The 21,167-nt window shown below is 43.3% G+C and overlaps 1 protein-coding gene across 5 annotated transcripts in view; it reads right to left on the reverse strand.

Annotated features, from left to right (window-relative positions):
• The window catches only part of IQSEC1 (IQ motif and Sec7 domain ArfGEF 1), a 452,630-nt gene that overhangs the window by 246,827 nt on the left and 184,636 nt on the right, over window positions 1-21,167 (reverse strand). The window contains exon 3 of one of the 5 annotated variants that reach the window (XM_066614253.1): window positions 9,159-9,203. The exons of the other annotated variants lie outside the window; for them this stretch is intronic. Within the exon in view, the coding sequence (XP_066470350.1) occupies window positions 9,159-9,203 (45 nt within the window). The remainder of the gene's footprint in view (window positions 1-9,158; window positions 9,204-21,167) is intronic. 5 annotated transcript variants of the gene reach the window in all.

Here is a 21,167-nt window from a genome sequence, read left to right on the forward strand (position 1 = left end):
GGCGCAGCAGATGGAACGCTGGGTGCAGCACTACTCTGAGCTATATTCCAGAGAAAATGTAGTCACCGAAGAAGCACTGAACAACATTGAGTGCCTGTCTGTGCTGGAAGAGCTTGACAGTGAACCAACCCTAGAAGAACTTCACGTGGCCCTGGACTCCCTTGCCTTTGGCAAGGCACCTGGAAAAGACAGCATCCCTGCTGAAGTCCTAAAATGCTGCAAAGAGATCATCGTCACTGAGCTGCATGAAATCCTCTGTCTCTGCTGGAGAGAAGGTGGAGTACCTCAAGACATGAGGGATGCAAACATCATCACGCTGTACAAGAACAAAGGTGACAGGGGTGACTGCAACAACTACCGCGGCATCTCTCTCCTTAGCGTTGTAGGAAAGCTGTTTGCCCGAGTTGTACTAAAGAGGCTCCAGGTACTTGCAGAGAGCGTCTATCCAGAATCGCAGTGTGGATTCCGAGCCAACAGGTCCACCACTGATATGGTATTCTCCCTTAGACAACTGCAGGAGAAATGCAGGGAACAACGACAGCCACTCTTTATAGCCTTCATAGATCTCACAAAGGCTTTCGACCTGGTCAGCAGAGACGGCCTCTTCAAGATTCTCCCCAAGATTGGATGTCCACCCAGGCTCCTCAGCATCATCAGATCCTTCCACAAGGACATGAAGGGCACTGTTGTCTTCGATGGCTCCACATCAGACCCTTTTGACATCCGAAGCGGAGTGAAGCAGGGCTGTGTTCTTGCACCAACCTTGTTTGGGATTTTCTTCGCTGTCCTGCTGAAGCAGGCCTTTGGAACTGCAACAGAAGGCATCTATCTCCGGACCAGATCAGATGGAAAGCTCTTCAACCTCTCCAGACTGAGAGCAAAATCCAAAGTCCAGCTGAAATGTCTGCGTGACTTCCTCTTTGCCGACGATGCAGCTGTCACTACCCACTCTGCCAAAGATCTCCAGCAGCTCATGGATCGTTTTAGCAAGGCCTGCCAAGATTTTGGACTGACAATCAGCCTGAAGAAAACACAGGTCATGGTTCAGGATGTGGACTCACCTCCCTGCATTACAATCTCTGAGCATGAACTGGAGGTTGTCCATGACTTTGTGTACCTTGGCTCAACGATCTCCGACACTCATTCTCTCGATGCCGAGCTAAACAGGCGCATCGGTAAAGCAGCTACCACGTTTTCCAGACTCACAAAGAGAGTCTGGTCCAACAAGAAGCTGACGGAACATACCAAGATCCAGGTCTACAGAGCTTGCGTCCTGAGTACACTTCTGTACTGCAGCGAGTCATGGACTCTTCGCCCACAACAGGAGAGGAAACTGAGCGCTTTCCACATGCGCTGCCTCCGACGCATCCTCGGCATCACCTGGCAGGACAAAGTTCCAAACAACACAGTCCTGGAACGTGCTGGAATCCCTAGCATGTATTCACTGCTGAAACAGAGACGCCTGCGTTGGCTTGGTCATGTCGTGAGAATGGATGATGGCCGGATCCCAAAGGATCTCCTCTATGGAGAACTCGTGCAAGGAAAGCGCCCTACAGGTAGACCACAGCTGCGATACAAGGACATCTGCAAGAGGGATCTGAAGGCCTTAGGGATGGACCTCAACAAGTGGGAAACCCTGGCCTCTGAGCGGCCCGCTTGGAGGCAGGCTGTGCAGCATGGCCTTTCCCAGTTTGAAGAGACACTTGGCCAACAGTCTGAGGCTAAGAGGCAAAGAAGGAAGGCCCATAGCCAGGGAGACAGACCAGGGACAGACTGCACTTGCTCCCGGTGTGGAAGGGATTGTCACTCCCGGATTGGCCTTTTCAGCCACACTAGACGCTGTGCCAGAACCACCTTTCAGAGCGCGATACCATAGTCTTTCGAGACTGAAGGTTGCCAATACCTTCTGTGTTCTGAATACTGTGGTACATCCATCAGATTTCTTTCCAAAATTCAACTCATGTACAGGTAATTCTTGCAAAGAAATTGTAGATAATGCAGAGAAAGAAGCATAACCATTTGTTAGACAAATCCATTTTGTAGACCAAAAATAGCAATAAATACTATCTTTTATGGATCATGGATTACGGCTAGAGTATTATGTTCTGGGTACCACATATCAGCAAGGAGATAGTGCAACTGGAAAAGGTGCCCAAGGAGGGACATAAAATTATGTATGGGAGGGAGTGGATAGAGGGAAGTTCTTTTTCCTCTCACTCAGTACCAGAATCAGGGTCATTTCCATTTGTCTACTGCATTTATATCCTGCCTTTCTCCTCAGACCCAAGGCAGCTTACAATAATAAATAAAAGATTACAAAAAAACATGGACACAATTAAAGCAGTTAAAAACACTTTACAAAAATTGACTAGTGGGAGGTGTCAGAAGAGACCAAAGGAAATATTTCTTTACCCAGCATGTAATTATTATTAACAGTATTTATATACCGCTTTTCAACTAAAAGTTCACAAAGCGGTTTACAGAGAAAAATCAAATAACTAAATGGCTCCCTGTCCCAAAAGGGCTCACAATCTAAAAAGATGCAAATGAATACCAGCAGACAGCCACTAGAACAGACAGTGCTGGGGTGAGGTGGGCCAGTTACTCTCCCCCTGCTAAAAAAAGGAGCACCCACTTGAAAAAGTGCCTCTTACCCAATTACCCAATTGTAATTATTCTGTTACTCCTTGCCACAAGATTTTGTGATGGCACCTGCCCTAGATGCTTTTAAAAGGGGATTGGACAAATTTATGGAGGAAAGAATCCATCACAGGTTAAAAGTTTTGATGACTGTATGCAGCCTCTGGGTTTTAGAGGCAGCATATCTCTGAATGCCAGATGCAAGGGAGTGACAACAGGATACAGGTGTCTTATGTGTACCCAGAGGCATCTGGTGGGGCACTGTGAGAATCGGAGCTGAACTAGATGAGCCCTTATCCTGATCCAGCAAGGCTCTTTTTATGTTCTTTATGATCTAGGTAACCCCAAGCCGTGCATGAATCAGCTGTCTGAAGCAGCTGCAAACAAACAAACAAAAAACACCTAATAAAATACTGGGTTACATCAGAGACATAGAGTCCAGATCAAGAGAAGTAAAAGTTCCATTCTATACTGCACCAGTCAGATCTCAGTTGAAATACTGCATCCAGTTCTGAGCCTCATGTTTTAAGGAGGGTATTGAATAAGCTGGAATAGCTTCAGGATGGTGACGTCCTATAGGAAATGGATAAGAGCTTGATGTATTTAGCCAGGAAAAGGGAAAACTAAAGGGAGATAGGCTAGCCATCTTCAAATATCTGAAGAGCTGTCACATGGAGAAAGGAGTGGGATTTGTTCTCTGTGACTCTTGAGGGCAGCACTAGAACTAACGGGTTAGAATTACAAGATTTAGGAGAGGCATGAAGAAGAATTTCCTAAGAGCTGCCTGCACTAGAACAGTCTGCATTCTACAGGGAGTTGCTCTCCCTCATTGGAAGTTTTCAAGCAGAAGCTGGATGGGTACCAGCCAGGGAGGCTGTAGTAGTTGCCTGTACTAGATGGTCTTTAAGGTCCCTTCCAGCTCTAATTTTCTATGATTCTAAACCAGGATTGCTCAATACGTCGATCGCGAGGTAAAATGAGTCGATAGCAGGCTTCTCTCCCGTCCACGCATCCCTGGGAGTGAGCTCCATTGACTCTACTGGGGCTGACTCATGAGTAGACCTGGAGAGGAGCTGCTGGCAGGCTTCTCTCCCATCCACGCATCCCTGGGAGTGAGCCCCGTTGACTCTACTGAGGCTGACTTACCTTTCCCCTGTTTTTGCACTGGTATGTATGGAGATCTGCCCCCCCCCCAACTTCCATCTGTTGGTTCTGTGTGCAAGGGGTTTTGCACTGGTCTTGCTGTGATGTCTATATAGAGATCTTCCCTCCCCCACACCTTACCCCTGTTTTTGCACTGGTCTGTATAGATATCTGCTCCCCCCCCCCCCACTTGTATTGGAATCAAGGAAGATCTGGTGAGGAGGTAGATGTGGTGTCAGCAGTGGCACCTTTAAGGGTAAGGCCTGGGCATCCAGCAGAGTGTGCTGCACAGCTGCAGCCACTTGAAGGCAATAGGGCCCTCAGGGATATAAGAGCACCTGAGGCAGAAAGGGCTCCACTTATTTATGTGAGTCAGCCTTTTCCTACAGGAAGATCATTAAGTCCAAGTACCGTTCCACCATGACTGATGAACATTTGGAACTGTGCTTGAGGCTGGCTGTCAGCAGCTACTGTCTGGACTATGCATCCTTGGCTGATTCACTGCAGTGCAAGTCATCAAAGTAAACTCAAAGTAAACATCAAAATTGTAAGCCAATTACAAAAAATGTTTATAATTATGTTGTGTTGTGCAATATTGGTTCATGCAGTTATGCAAGGTACACCAACATACATTGTACACATAAATGTTATATGTTATGATGGTGCGAACATTGTAAAAAAACTCTGGTAGATCTCCGGCCTTGCTGGGTTTCAAAGTAGCTCTCGAGCCAAAAAAGTGTGAGCACCCCTGTTCTAAACCATTTTCAGAAGCTTTGTAAAAGGCAGCAAATTCCAGTGAAATAGCTATGTTAGGGTCAAACAAGATACACAACTAAAAGCTTAAAATCCCTTAAACTGCCTAAAACAGCTGCAGCGGCAGAGAGATTGCAATACATAGGGAGCAGAGAGGTTCACTTTTTCCCTGCCAAAATCATTCTCCCCCAAAGCTGGTAATTGTACCCAAAGCAAATCCTGCCTACACATAGCTGCTTTGAGGGCCCCCCAAAGAATCATTTCCTTCTCATGGCTGCTTTTAGTCAACAAAGAGACACTTCCACTTTTAAGCACATTTCTAAATAATGTAATGAGCAACACATCTCATTTGATCCTTAGTCTATTGTAGCAAACTACCAAGTCTTACATCTTACACACTAATCAGCATTACTGTGGCATAAGTAACCGCTGGTTCCCAAAGTTTTTTTGCCCCATGTCCCACCTTCAGCATAGAGTTCAGCAACCAAGAAGTGTTGGCAGTGACATCCTCATTAGATGCAACAATACACAAATTTTGTTAGAGTTGCAACCCTTTGTCTGGTAAAGAGTTGTATGGAACCTTGGATGAGCAGGCACACAAAACAGCATACACCAGCAGAGTTCTTTGAATGCAGTGGTTATATTTCAGAGCAAGGGTTATCACAGGTAGAGTAATCAGTCCTAGTCAGCACAATGAGCAGTCAGTCCATAAACAACAAATCCAAATCAGTTTTCCAAGATACACAGTCAAAGTTCATTCCATGATCAGTAACAACATGTATATACTCCCATCCAGCCTCCCAAGTTACTGGCAGCAGTTCAGTAGTCTCCTACTACACTCCTACTGCTGCACTGGAAGCTCAACAGACCAAACATTAAGTAGTTGGAGTGGCCAATCAGTGTAGGTTAAGCCACACCCAGGGTGAGGCAGTCACAGGTGTTTGCTGATCCTGCTGACTCCAGCAATCTGCACCTGTTCCTGAACCACCTTGTTGGCTGTGTTTCTGTCTTGCCCAGAACATAGACCTGACAAATTTAACACAGGTAGTGTGTTGTATCTGCATCAAATGTTCTTACCCTATTATCATCTATTGCAGCCATTTTCAACCTTTTTCATCTCACAGCACACTGACAGGGCACTAAAATTTAAATTGTCAAAAATTGAGGGCGAGTGGGGGTGGGGCTCACATTTCCAAAGGCCATTGTAATAACGTACCCTCCCCTAAACTCTTGCAGCACACCTGTGGACCATTTGCAGCACGCCAATGTGCCATGGCACACTGCTTAAAAATCACTGATCTATTGTATAGAAACATGTATATATTTCTCTATGTAGAATAGGTATATAAATACCAGACAGCATTCATATCTGGATAGAGATTTGTTGGAAAATTAGCATACCCTCAGAGACAATGCAATTCAGCCCATAATCCTTTCTGCTCACTATTAGTGCTGCATCAAATTTTCGTGTGGTTGGTTTTTATAGCAAAAGTTGCACAGGAGTGCAAACAGAAAAAAAAAGTCTACAGGAATACCTTTACTCTTTCATACCTTGCCAAGCTGGCAGCACTGCATAGCAAGACTTTTACCATAGTACTTCAGCCCTACTTGTACATAGCTATACAGCACTAATTTGGGTAGAATGTTAATCCACATCTGGATGCTGTCATCACACATCCTTGGCAATAGGGATATTTACTCACATTTCCACTACTGTATGCTCCCCAGTGAGAGGGGCTATGCTATGCTAAAGGGGGCTAAATAACTAAAGGGGGCTAGGCTATGCAGGGTGTATTATTTGCTACTCCCCCTCCATTTTCATTCTAATCTACCAGTACTACAGCACCAACAATTTAAATGGGTTTCATTAAGATATGAAGCTTTGATGGGACAACATTTTCCAGACTGTTCAGTCACTTGGAAATTGTGTGTCATCTTTTTCCCAACTGCTGCTTATTATTTTAATTTAGGATGTCATGTGCTCTAGCAGGACAGATTCACAGCAAAGCAGTCACCAGTTGCAGACAGGATAGCAAATGTTGTTTTAAAATGGAATACTGTACATCTTTAAGCAGACTAGTAGATGGATAGGCGTGGTCTGCTTTACACTCATAACACTGCATGATGCAGCTGTTTTATCTAACCTGGCAGTGGGGTTGAGACATTCAGCTACTGCTTCCCAGCAATTGTATGAATGCAAGTGGGACAATTTTCAGCCATTGGACAAAATTACAAACTGCATTAGTGAATGAGACTTTGCCAGAAGTGGAGCTGGGGAGGTGGTCCGGTAAGTACAGCATTCTTCTCAATGTGCTGTGTAAGCATCCTTCCCCCTCTGCGTCAGAGCCATTCAGGGCAGCGGAGGAAAATTACCATCACTGCCCTGAATGGCTCTGATGCTGAGGGGAAGGGGCACTTATATGGCGCACTAAGGAGTATGCCATACTTACTGAGCCCCTCCCCCCCAAGCTCCACTTCTGAACTTTTCAAATAGAAAAGTACCTCTGGACATATGCAAAGTATTTATTAGGAATTTATAGGCCACTTTTCTACCCATTTGTTTAGGGCTGGTGCTGACCTGTTTCTTGCTGACCATTTAAGACTTGTGGGACAGGGTATAAAACTAAGCTCCAGGTGAGCCCCTGGTATGACAGATGTTGTGAAGGCCAGGGAGATAGAAGCAGGAATTCTGATGTTAATCCCGAGGTAAGCAAAAGACAGAGAGTGAGCCAGTACCCTCATCCTCATCTGTAATTTTCAGATGTTTGCCAGCTTGGGAAAACTGACTTGTGAGCACTCTGGCCTGGATCACAAAGGCAACCTCAAATGTTTACTGGCTTGGGGTTATTTGTGTGGTCCAGCTGCCTTAACCCCAATCCTATGCCTCAGGACTGGCATAGAAATCCCATTCAGAATGGGAGTGCCCATTTTGGGGGAAAAGATGGTCATTTTGCTATCTATCCCAAGTTAGGTGTCCTTACATGAGGAGAAGTTTTAAGGCTACATGAGGAGAAGTTTTAAGGCTCTGCCTGCTGCAGGTATTTTGTCTTTATTGATTTTCAGTAAAGTGGCTCAGCTTAACCCAAGCCTTCTCACATGTTTATTGGGGGTGCACAGGCAATTTCTTAACCTAAGTAGAAAGGCTGATGGACAGCCTAATCCGACTTCACTCCCTGTGCAGTGATGCAGCTGCACCAACATAGCACTTGCTGAATCCCATCTCTGCCTCAGCTAGGCAGGAGGAGGTCCCCTCAGCTAAGGGAACATTTGTTCTGTTGCTGTGGGGTAAGCCCATGCCATCCTACTGGGTCTACTTGGACCTGCACCAACTCTCTAGCTGACACAAGTCCACATGGGTCCAGGTCACGGGACTGAGGCTGGGGTTAGGATATTGGCATGCACCACGACTGCTGGTATCAGCCCCTTCTTGGTCCCAGTATGCCTTCCTTCCTGGCCTATTCCCTCTCTGCCCCCTCTAACCCCCTGCACTAACTTATCAGTACTGGCAAGTATTCCTGATCCACTGCTGCATGGACCTTGCTGCTAGCTGCTTGTGTCAGTTGGTGCTGAATGACTTGTTGCCTTTCGCAACAGCCGTGTAAAGCCTTTTGCTGCTGGAATGAGCCTTCTGGATTGCGCCATAAGTTTTATAAATCACGTTTAGTGCACCCCCTATTTTATTGTCAGGCTCATAGCCCAAGTTGCTCTCTGATTTTGGGTGCCTTGGTCTGTGGATATAATCTGCATCTCTAGGGTCACTCAATATTGAGACTTTTATACATTTTGAACTACCTATAAGGAGAATTTTTATTATCCTGGTCAGCAACTAGGCTGGTCATCAGATGAAAACCGTGGATCACCAGGCCATCAGCTCACCACAGGCAACTTGCAGGAGAGGGAAGAAAAAGTGTTCCTGTGGAACCCCCTACTACCACTTTAACAACTGGTAACAGGAGTGACCATGTTGGCCTAACTTTCCAGCTAGCTGGACTAAGGACTAATCCGGGAAAGGAGAAAAGGAAATGGGCATGCATCATCAACCACCTTAACGTCCCTTCTTTAACTCTGAACACTTGCCAGAAAGTTATGTCATTAATTCCACTGTCCCCTCTTGATTTAGGCACGCAAAAATTAAAGTGGCAGAAGTGGTAGAAGCACCCTCCCTATGGTCAGCTCCTAGTCTTCTCCAGGCCAAATTCTGTTTGTGCAACACCTCTTGATTTAAGGACAGAGAACATATTACCTGGATAAATAGTTTGAGAGATCTAGCTATAAACTTTAGTATGTATCTCTTGCTAATATACAATTAGCATTCTTAGAAATATCTCAGGAAAACTGATAAGCTGGCACTCTTCTTGTTTTACAACACCTTTACCACACTTTTTATACAAATCCATTGTTCAACAAGGGTTATATGCCCTCAATCCATTGTAAGTACACTTTTTAAAACAATCTTATGTTTTGCGAGGAATGAAGTTGCTTGTGTCTCCTATTTTTCGATGCTGAATACACAACATTAGGCTGAGAGATAATTTCACCAACTGAAATCTCTGTATGCTATTATATAGAAGGTGACCTTTGCACTTTACTTTTCAAGGAAAATATGCAGAATATAACAATACCTGAGTGGATCAGTTGAAAGGCTACTTCTGGTTTCCAAGGAAGTCCTGAGATAGTTGCAAAAGAATAAAATTAAAAATATTAAACATAAAAATATTTGATAAGCTTACCTCCCCCCCCCCACAAAAAGCCTCTTCTCAAACCTCCAACAAATAAACATTAACAGGTGACATCTGCAGTATAGCTAGTTCAGGTGCAATGTACAGCACTTCAAGACACCTTTGCCACTCCTCCATCCAAGTTTCCAAGCCCCCCAAAAGTCAATGCTAAAAGTTGGGGGATCTTTGGCAATTGCACAGGTTATGTAAGGGGAGAGAGAAAAATAGCTAGAAACCACAAGGAAAACTGCTAAAGTAGTGCTTTCACAAACGGTTATTACATTGTAGTTTCTAAATAGTCCCTTCCTTCTGCAACTCCTGCACTGCATCTGATGCCACAGCAGAGGGTTCCCCAACAATCAGCAGCAGAAGTTTTGGAGGGGAGCCTTGGGAGGAAGGTGTCTTGCGCTGGCCAGCACTGCACTCTTGATGCTACGTAGGTTTTGGGCACAATCCAAACCTGTGCTGGAGCAGGCAAGCCAGGAGGCTTGTGCTGCATCCAATGCAGGTTTGTTGGCTGCAGCGGCTCAGCCAGAAGCAAGGGGAAACTCTTCCCCTTACCCCTGGGTAAGGGCTGCTTACCCCAACGGGTCTCCTTGGACCTGCGCCACCTCTGGAGGTGGCGCAAGTCTGAGGAGAGCAGAATGGCTTGAAGCCACTCCGTTCTCCCCGGGGATGGGGTTTGGCATCCGGCATAAGCGCCAGGTCCCCGCGCACCCACCCCTGGGGCCACCCATTGCCCACCCTCCCCCGCCCAAAAATGCCCCCCTCCCGCCTCCTCCACACACACCCACACTTACCTTCGCTGCTTGTGTCGAAGCGGGTGCACTAACACAAGCGGCAGTGCGGAAGCTACCGTGGAGGCTTCTGCTGGCCTCCGTGCATCGGCGCATCTAGATGCGCTGACCCAGCTTCTTCCCACGGAGGCGCAAACATGCTTTACGGCACGTTTGCAACCCTCCTGGGGCACCTGTGCCTGCCTAAGTGCCGGTTAGGATTCCACCCTTTGTTTTTTAAACATTGCTAGATCATCATGACAGAATCATGTGCTTTAAACAGGATTTAAAAAGTGCCAGATAAGTTATGTCCTCCTGATGCAGCATGCCAAATGTCATCCCAATTACCCAGTGATGTGCCAGCCTCTGCTCTTCCCAATCTCCATTGTTCTAGCAGGGCACTCCCCTCCCCCTTCCACATTTCCACTTCCTCTCCTGTTTCTTTTCTATCCAGGGAATGGGGGGGGGGGGGAGAGGAGGAGCAGAGGAGGCAAGTAGGCAGACAGAGATGGGCATCCCCCACCAATCTACTACCTGGGGCAACTGCTTCAGTTGGCCTCATGGATAAGCTAGCCCATTCGAAATATGCCAGTTAGTTTTGAAAAGAAGCAGTTCATAGATGAATCTCATATGGAGAAAGGTTTTCACATACCAAAGTAGTGCCTTAGAACAAGAAGTGTGAGTGTTAAATTCATTGCAATGACCTTTTGAAGACTGTGGATGAAAATATTTCAATCTGTAGTCTAGTTTCATTATACTCCTATGCAAGCTCCTTGAGAGATTATGCTACAATCGTGTTTTGCATTGATAATTATGATATTAAATTTAAAACATTTTTTATTTTTGTCCCTCAGTAATCAGTGGCAGCCCAGCTATGTGGCCAGCTAAAGTGCATGCTTCAAGCAGCTGGCTTAGAAAGGTGGCATACTAGCTGGGGAGGGAAAGGTTGTCCCATTCTACCACAGAGCATGAGACAAGCTGGCAGCAGGAATGATGATCATTGGTGCAGAGTACACGTGCGGTGGTATGCATGGGTGCGTGCGTGGTGGAATTTGGTGCCTCTTTTGGCACCCCTGCCAGTACTACACAATTATTATTGTTGGTAACACTATCACCACCTAACGTGCTATTCTATAAATAATTGCTTAGTCTGACTTATCCAATAAAAGCTACTGCTGGAAATCAGTTATGAACAATCTGAAAACGCTAAGAACAAACTGGCCAAAAATACTGCAATGTTTTTAAAATAACCTTAAAAATGTTATGTGAAGCCTTATGCTGCAGCCTGTCTAGGTTAGCTGTTCCTAGCCTTCCCATTCTTCCACAATAGGGGTGGGAGGGGAAAGTCTGCAAAGCCCAAAGGAAGAAGTAGATCAGGGCTAGTTCCCACATAACTGTCAGGCTTAAGTCGCCCATATTTTTGGGATCATGTGGAGGGTCTGCTGGATTTACAAGATGCATAACTGTACTTTAATCTTGTATCAGAAAAAAGCTTAATTTCTGGAGATTCCTCCGTTCTCTTTTTTCTTTTTTTAAACTAGTGAATTCTTTTCTTTCTGCAGAGAATGCCACGAGCAACTTTCATTTGCCGTTTTCACAAGGAACAAGTAGATCTAAATAAGCTACAACATGTTCATAGGACTGGGTATCTAACACCACCACTGTTGGCCTTCTACTCAATACAAAACATTTACCCCCAGAACTGCTTTGCATTCCTTTCCACCCCTCAATAATATACTCTACCGAAAATGCTATGATTAAGCCCATGTTACAGGCCAATAAAATTATGAGAGATTAAAAACCAGACAGGTTGCCCTGTGATGACACCACAAGGACATCAAAGGCCCTTTGGACTGGCTATTCAGTATGATGTCTGTTTGATGGCTTCTCAAGGTCAGACGTGTAGATGGGGCCCCCAATGTTCTGCTTTATCGGATAGGGGGTTTCTATTCACCTGCAACCACAGGCAAAGATCTTCTCTTCAGGGAATGTAATATTTCAGGTGAATTTAATTCACCTAGAGGGGCAAAGTGACATCCCTGGAAGGGCAGAAATGTCAGATGAAAGAATGAGGTCCTTTCACTTGCTTTTATTCTTGGAACTGCAGGCTGTGAAAATATCAACTGCTCCCTATATTTTTGATAGCCTACAAGCCTTGGAAGAGTCAACAGTGATGTGCACAAATGCTTTTCTTGGAGTAATTAGATATATAAATCTTCAAAAGAAACTCCCATTGCAAGAGACAATAAGTCACAATGTGCCACAGGTAGCCTGTCTTTTATATTATATTATATAAAAATATATAATTATTTCTGGCATAACAGACACCTGAACTAACCACAGAGACTGCAGACTTGACCATGAGAACTCATTCACAATTCGGAAGAAGTTTGCAAAAATTCATTTCAAAACTTGCTGACAGGCCATTATTAATAGTCTCCATTCTGTCACTATTCAAGACTATTCACTATTCAAGAACACTTAAGGGCTTCAAAAGAAGGCTCTAAACACAGATAAATCCCACAGATAGGAGCACCACGTGAATTAACTGATCATATCAAAGAATGTTTACTGGGATCATTGCTATTTACATACACATACAGATAGAGTAAATTATCCCTTTCATCATCAATATAACCAACACAAACAATAAAAATGGCTGCACACAGAATAAGAAAACAGGCACATTTCTTCTAAGGGAGGTTCATTAAAGACCAAGCTCTCCAGAGAAAAAGGCACGACAGGTTACAAGAGAAAAACTTGCTCATGGGTAGAGAGTCTTGATAGTTGGTTTCTCAGTTCTTTTCAAAAGGCTAGTTGAAATAGATCAGAGGTGTCCAAAGTTTTTGGCAGGAGGGCCACATCATCTCTCTGACACCGTGTTGGGGGCCAAATTAATTTACATTTCAAATTTGAATAAATTTACATAAATGAATATATTAAAGATGAACTTATATGAATGAATGAAGGTCTTGCAGTAGTTCAAGGCCTATAAAAGGCCTTGCACAAAGCAAGGCTGGCCTTTCCTTTCCTGCTGCTACTGCATCACAGACATGAAACAACAAGCAATGGAGGGAGCCCTCATCCCACAGCTCACTCGAGAGGCCAAACAGTTGCCCTCACGCTGAGAGCAGTTGCATCGGGCCAGTGTGGGCTCCAACAAATCTCTGGAGGACCAGAGGCTCATTGGAGGCTAGGGGCTCCCTGAGGGCCACATAGAGATGCCTTGAGGGCCGCAAGTGGCCCCCGGGCCGGAGTTTGGGCACCCCTGAATTAGATAATAGAACTCTGCTGTTACCTCTATGTTATTTCTGCTATTGTAACACTCCAGGCTTTCTTTTTACTTGTATGGAAGGATATGGTTCATATTCTGCTACTAGACGTAAGTATAACATTTGGCTATTATAAAATGTTAATAAAATGTGTAAACTGTAACTTGAGTGTTTTTTTAATAATAATTCCTATTAACTATCAATATCAACTATCAACTAATGACAAAGTTACACTATGATTATAAACATACTGGAATGCTTTTTGGCTACGTTTTGCTCATTATCTGATAGGCTTTATCAGGCTTTAAAAAAAATACAGTAGGCCCAGCGGACACATTGTTACAAAAGCAATGAGGCTGACAGGGGAAATTGAGTCATTCTACCTGTGAAAGCCATAGCTTTAAAGTGTGGCCAATTTCAAAGAAATTCCATGTCTTCCAAAAGAAAAATTGCACTTGCAAAAGTTCAGGCAGCTGCTTCATGTGAACACAGTGACCAAGTAATTTTGATTTCAAGCAGACAGTGGTGTATGAATTAGGTCTAAATGTATTAATGTTTTTGACTAAACATATTTTAAGTAGCAATTAAAAAAAATTATTAAGTGTCCCTTTGGGTTCTTTCCAGACGGCACTGCATTTTCATCTCTGTGGCGCAGGACTTAAACCCCTTTCCCCTTCTTGAGCTTCTTCCTACACTACAGCTCCTTATTTTGCTATCTGTAAACTTGATGTTGGAGCTTTCATAGTTTCCTGTCCAAATGGATCCTTTACTTTTTCATTACAAAACTTGCTACTCTCACTTGGGCATTGTTATCAAAGTAACATTTGAACCTCTATGGGAGAGTGGCTTAAGTTATCCCATCTATACCTCCTTCATCCAAAACTAGCTGGAACTAGCTGATAAATTAGCATCCCCTCCCTCCCTGACTGTGCAGCCCAGTCAGTTCCCCTAGCAAAAAGGCTGTCTTCTGATAGGGGAGAACATAAACCTGTGCCTTCGTGTGTAGGGTGCTGTTTGCCTAATGTGGTGATGCATAGCTTGAATGCTTCCAAGCAGCTGAGCTGTATGCAAGAATGGAAATGGAATGAATTAAGTGACATCATCCCAGTGTCAATATTTGCCATATTTTTCTGTTTTATATGAGGGGCTTGTTCCATTAGGAACAACATTGTGATTGGTGGGTGGTGACAGTGTTACTAGTGCATCTGTAGACACAGCATCATCACTGTTGTGCAGGCTCTCTTATAGTGCTATTGTGAGTTTGATGTTGCTTCTGGCGAACACAGGATGTCAACTTGTTTTGCTGGTGTAAGTTCAAGTTTAGCAGGGCCATTTTGAATTGAATCCTAGGACTGGCCTTTCTGCTAGGGGTCATGGCAGACGCAGTCCAAGGGCAACTGAGGATTGGACCAGAGTTCTTTCTAGCAGAGAGAGGAAAAGCAAGTTCCACACAGTTGTTTCTTCCCTGCATAATGGATGGAGCTAGGCTGTTTTTCCTTTTCTGTGCTGTCCTTTCAGGGATGGTGCAACCTCCTAGCAGCCCTTGATCCTCTAAATGATGGCAGATTGACTAGTTTAAAGCTCCCACTCACTGCAAGGAATACAAACTTCCTAATTAAGTCACAATGCAGCAGTGCCATACTCCCATTGATCAAGAAGCAATTTGGGGGCAGAAGCCACAGGGAAGAAACTTCTAATTAAAGAAACGGTAGTACTGAAAATCCTCAACAATGCTTTGTCCGTCCACGCTACATATTCTTTTACTATAATTGCATGTTAAGCGGAAAAACCACCCATAACAAATTAACTCATATTTTTTCCAGACAAAACAAAAAACAGTGAAATACAATGGGTCAACAATGGCATAATCTAGTTATCATAATCTAATTTTCAATCTTTTTCATTTTACAGCACACTGACAAGGTGCTAAAATTGCCAGGGCACACCATTAGTGTTTTGACAACTGACAAGGCCACATCCCCCAAAAATCTTATCCCCCGAACTCCTGTGGCATGCCTGCAGACTATTCGTAGCACACCAATGTGCCACGGCACACTGGTTGAAAATCACTGGTTTAGAATGATTCTGCATAAAAACCAATTGAACAAAGGATAGTAATTCCAGACTAAATGGCTACTATGGAAGCAATGCCAATTGAAATTTCTCCTGCCTATAAATCATATCAAAAGAAAATGTAATTTGGATGCAACTTAGTTGATTTTCTATTTTAGTTCAGTTATAAAATGTATAAATCTCATGTGAAGAGACGGATGAAAGTTTGAAACACTACAAAATATTCTGTACTTTTAGACAGAAAAAAATGTGTTCAACACATCCTGTAAGTATATGGCATAATCATTTTAGAACTGCTTTGGAGTCGTCCCCCTTTCCCTTTGTTTGCTTGCAGCACAGTACCCGAGTTTTGAATACTGATGAATTTTGAGGAGGTGTCTTACATATGTCTTCTTAAAGCTGGTCATTAACTTGGCAATCAGAAGATGAACTTAATTGACTTGTAATTAAGTTTTATTTTACTCAGACTTCACGTGCAAGTGTCAGCTGGCTTGTAAATACACCATTGTCTCAAAGTCAACAAAATATTTATACAATTGTACTGAGAGTCTTCCGTTTTGGTACTATAATATCTAAACACCCTTCCAGTCTCTTTATTAAGTCTTTATGGATATACTGAAATGTTATACATAACAAATATATGCTAATGAAACACTAAGCTGTACTGACTAGCTGATCGCCTCATCAAAACCTTGATTGTGCAGAATGGCACTAAGCATGTCTATGGCCTCAGGGATTTTCAAACACAGATACAGAACAGCTTGTGTACACAGTCATTAAAATTATCATGCCTTCCTTCTAAAACCAGAGAACAAGAAAGGTGGGTTCTTATAATAATTACAATCCTGTAGGCAAGAGAAGATCCTCTTTTCCATGTGGTCTTCTTATGGCACATACTGCTCCAGGGTTATAAACAACAGTGTAGCTTTAAACTGAAAAATCTATCCCTCACGTCCCAGTCAGTCAAGCCCAATGGTTTTAGGGGCTGGGGAAGCCATCTCTGCAGACCATTCATCTTTGTCACAGATCAGAACAGAAATACTGTGCCATTGGCTCAACCAGTCGACGTACAACTGGCAGCTAGGAACAGAGGAAAAAGAGAGTTTGTTGTAGGATTGTAGAACTAGATCGTTTTAGCAAGGCCTGCCAAGATTTTGGACTGACGATCAGCCTAAAGAAAACACAGGTCATGGTTCAGGATGTGGACTCACCTCCCTGCATTACAATCTCTGCACATGAACTGGAGGTTGTCCATGACTTTGTGTACCTTGGCTCAACGATCTCCGACACTCTTTCTCTCGATACTGAGCTAAACAAATGCATCGGTAAAGCAGCTACCACGTTTTCCAGACTCACCAAGAGAGTCTGGTCCAACAAGAAGCTGACGGAACATACCAAGATCCAGGTCTACAGAGCTTGCGTCCTGAGTACACTTCTGTACTGCAGCGAGTCATGGACTCTTCGCTCACAACAGGAGAGGAAACTGAACGCTTTCCACATGCGCTGCCTCCGACGCATTCTCGGCATCACCTGGCAGGACAAAGTTCCTAACAACACAGTCCTGGAATGTGCTGGAATCCCTAGCATGTATGCACTGCTGAAACAGAGATGCCTGCGTTGGCTCGGTCATGTCGTGAAAATGGATGATGGGCGGATCCCAAAGGATTATGGAGAACTCGTGCAAGGAAAGCGCCCTACAGGTAGACCACAGCTGCGATACAAGGACATCTGCAAGAGGGATCTGAAGGCCTTAGGAGTGGACCTCAACAGGTGGGAAACTCTGGCCTCTGAGCAGCCCGCTTGGAGGCAGGCTGTGCAGCATGGCCTTTCCCAGTTTGAAGAGACACTTTGCCAACAGTCTGAGGCTAAGAAGCAAAGAAGGAAGGCCCATAGCCAGGGAGACAGACCAGGGACAGACTGCACTTGCTCCCAGTGTGGAAGGGATTATCACTCCCAGATTGGCCTTTTCAGCCACACTAGACGCTGTGCCAGAACCACCTTTCAGAGTGCGATACCATAGTCTTTCGAGACTGAAGGTTGCCAATACATACATAGAACTAGATTCTACAATGTACTTTTATCCATGGCTTAAAGACTTGAGAAACACTTCAAATTATGTTTTAAAGTCATCCAGCCACGAAAGCCTTAGTATGTTTGTAAATTTTGTTTTCACTTAAGCAAAACAGGTTCAGTATGAAACAGTAATTAATATGTTGATCCAGTGGCTCTCAAACTTTGTAGCACTGGGATACACTTTTTAGAAAGGCAATCTGTTGAGACCCACTGGAGATGATGTCATTAACCTAGAAGTGATGACATGGCTGGGAGTAACATTGTCAATTTAGGCTTCAAACCTAAGCTGTGATCAGCCAAAGGTCCCATTACTCAACACTTGTTATTTTGCTTAGCTTGGAATTCAAACATTCCAGCTCAGAAGTGAAAGCAGGCTTGGATCCTTCTCCAACCACACAGCCCTCCCCCCTTTCCAGCACCCCATCTTCCTGCCTATTTAGGGAAAAGCACCATGTCTCTCTCCCACTGGGAGCCTGCCCTGCCCAGCAGATTGATACCCTTGTATTTTCAATGGCATCTATGCAACTCACCTGAAACTATCTCCTGACCTACAGTTTGAGAAACACTGTATTAATCAAACCTGTTATAATTTCAGCTGCAATTCTTACTTGGGAGTAAGTCCCATGAAACTTGCAAGGTAACAAGTATCCCCTTACCTTGAAGAGGCCTCTGTGATTGTCCCCCCACTGCAGGATGCAGTGTACACCCCATTGGCATGGTTGCATCAGTGCTAGAAAGTTTGATAGGAGTAGGCTCTTAGTAGGACTTGCTTCTTAGTAGCCATGCATAGGGTTAGGCTGTAAATTCCAGGTTACAGCCTAATGTAAATGATTTTTTTGAAAGACTTTGAAAATTATTTTTTCAAAGACTTATTCAAACATTATTTTAAACATGTACATACGTAATGATTGTGACTATCTTTTAACACTATACCACCTATATCACCAGTATACTTTTAAAGCTCTTATAATTTATAATTACAGTAGAACCTCCAAAGTTGACCACCTCTCTATAATGACCACCTCCTTAAGTTGACCTAAAAGGGTTTTTATAGGTGGGCACACTGCACATAGCCTACAGACCTGCGCCGGCTGCCGATTGTACCTGGACATGTACCAAGTTGTGAGAGACATGAGGTTGCTTGTGCACAGTGAAGCCACTGTCCTTTCACTTTGGTTCCCATCAGCAGTGCATTACTTTACACTAATATTGAAACACAACTGCTATTTTGCGGCCTATTCTCCCGGTTTGGAGAGATCCTTCTGGAGCACTTCACAATCCCTTCTGATCTTCACCACTCAGAAAAGTTTAGTGTCATCCACAAACTTGTCCACCTCCCTGCTTATCCCTGTTTCCAGGTCATTTATGAAGATGTTGAAAAGCACCAGTCCCAGGACAGATCCTTGAGGCACTCCACTCCTCTACTTTTTTTGTCAATTGCCCACTGACACCCACTCTCTGTTTCCTGGTGCTCAACCAGTTCCCAATCCATGAGAGGACCTGATCTCTTATTCCCTGACTGTGGAGTTTTCTCCACAGCTTTTAGTGAGGGACTGTATCAAACATCTTCTAGCATTTAGTGAATCTGAGGAGACCCAGTGGAGACCAGGCAGCCTAAGTAAAAAAGTGTTTTTTGTAGCTGTTGGGGCTATATAACATGCTTCATGCTATGGGCTGGCAAGGGATAGCATTGGTCTGCCTGTCTGCTATGAAACCAAGAATTTTTTTTTAACTTACAATTTTTTTGTAAGCTTATGAATTTTCAGGGGTTTTTTAAAACACTGACTGTGGGCTGTTTATTCTCTGTCTCTTGATACAGATATAGATGATATAAATATCATGCATCACAAGAGGATCAATTCTCATTGATATTTGCAATAAAACTTTTTAAAATCCAATCTAAATAATAACATGGCCTTGTATTTGTTGTCCTGGGAGCTAAACATGATAATATTTAAATGCCTTTTATCCATATGTTGACCACCTCCCTATGTTGACCAATTTCCTCCAGTCCTTTGGGTGGTCAACTTAAAGAGGTTCTACTGTATATAAAAATGTGCCCTTGGAATAAAAATACATAACATCATTTTCTGCACTTTTCCTCCTTGGGGAAAAAACAAAATCTCTGAAAAAATAAAAATATTTAAGAACACCAGGGGGGAGCATGAGACCTTGGGCTTGCCCTGCATCGAATGCAGCTTTATTGTCTCTCCAGCAAAAGTCAAACCAACCTAAAATGTTGGATTAGAGAAGTTTATGCATGTACAACATTTGTGTTTGACTACCAAGCAGAAATGCAATTTTGCATTCCACTGAAGAAATGTAAAAGAGTAATAAAGAGGAGGATTAGCCAACTACAGATCAAACATGCAACTTACCAAGGATTACCAGAAACAGTAAACAAAGTACTATAAATTTTCACATCCAGTGCATAGATTTAAAATTAACTGGGAGATTGTAAAATGAATCTTAGAAACATCAAAAGGCAAAAAGCATTTGTTGGTTAGCATCTTCTCCTTTAGGTAGGAAACTATACAGTTTTGAAGCTACTATTCATGTAAGGGAATACATTGTCTGAAAGGGTTCCTTTTATCTTAAATCAAACAATAATTGAGAATTATTACATGGCACCTGAGATTTTCACAGCTGTATGGTTGATCTGATTGCCCAACTGCATTACATTCCATGTGCATGTGAAAGAGAAAGAAAGAAAAACAGGCTGCATAATCAATTTTGAGAATAATAGTTCTGCTTGCTCTGAAATTACACAAACTCTATTTTGTAGTTTAGAAACCCAAAGGGATCAATTATATCCAGGAATATTTTTAAAGATTACAATGCATTCAAAAGACAAAGGAAAACCACAGGATTTAGGATATGAAGTTGCCCAACAGAGGAGGTCAAAGGCTCCCTACAGCTGACAGCCCATAGGTCTAAAACACATTCACAACAGGGAATCTATTCTCTTCCTCCTTCTATTTGAAAACAGAAAAAAAGAAAAGAGATAATCATATGTAAGTAGCAAAATTGTTTGGAAATGCTTTTATCTTCAAACATCAGAAAAACAGCTCCCAAACCTCAAACAACTCAGACAGTGCTCAATTTGGCATCTTCAATGAAGCTTTAGAAGCTTTGCTATTTGGCAGTTAAGTACTACAACAACTAGAGCAAGGAAGATCAGCTGATATGTTACACATCGCTTTTGCAGGAGTAGAGAAGCCGCCGCCATCATCTCCACTTTCTGCCTTTCAGTAAAGTCAAAATGCTTAACCGCTATCTTGCTTCATTAACCAGAAAATCATCTATATGCATGTGCATGCATGCGTGCAAGTGTATGTGTATGTATGTACATACATGTCCCGCACACACACAGAATGAATATTTGCATCATGGAATTATACATCTCACCATTGAGCAGAGCAGAAAAAGGGTTTCAGGCCCAAATCAGTGTTGCAATTTTTTACAATTACAGGGAGAGCCATAAAAGTTCACTAAACCTGAAACTGAAGAAAATGTACAGTCAGACTGACTTAAAGGACAACACAGGTCCTGCTGTACTGAATGATGTCTGTGCTCTTGAATTCACTATTTTATTCACTCTCTACTTTCAGCAGGGGGCCCAGACGGCAACCAGTGTTTGGAATAATTAACATTACATGTTCTGCTGAAACAAGGGCCCATTTATTGCACTATTCTTTATGGTTGTTTGTTATTATTGC

Source organism: Tiliqua scincoides, chromosome 2 (assembly GCF_035046505.1).
Source record: "Tiliqua scincoides isolate rTilSci1 chromosome 2, rTilSci1.hap2, whole genome shotgun sequence".
Classification (NCBI taxonomy): Eukaryota; Metazoa; Chordata; class Lepidosauria; order Squamata; family Scincidae; genus Tiliqua; species Tiliqua scincoides.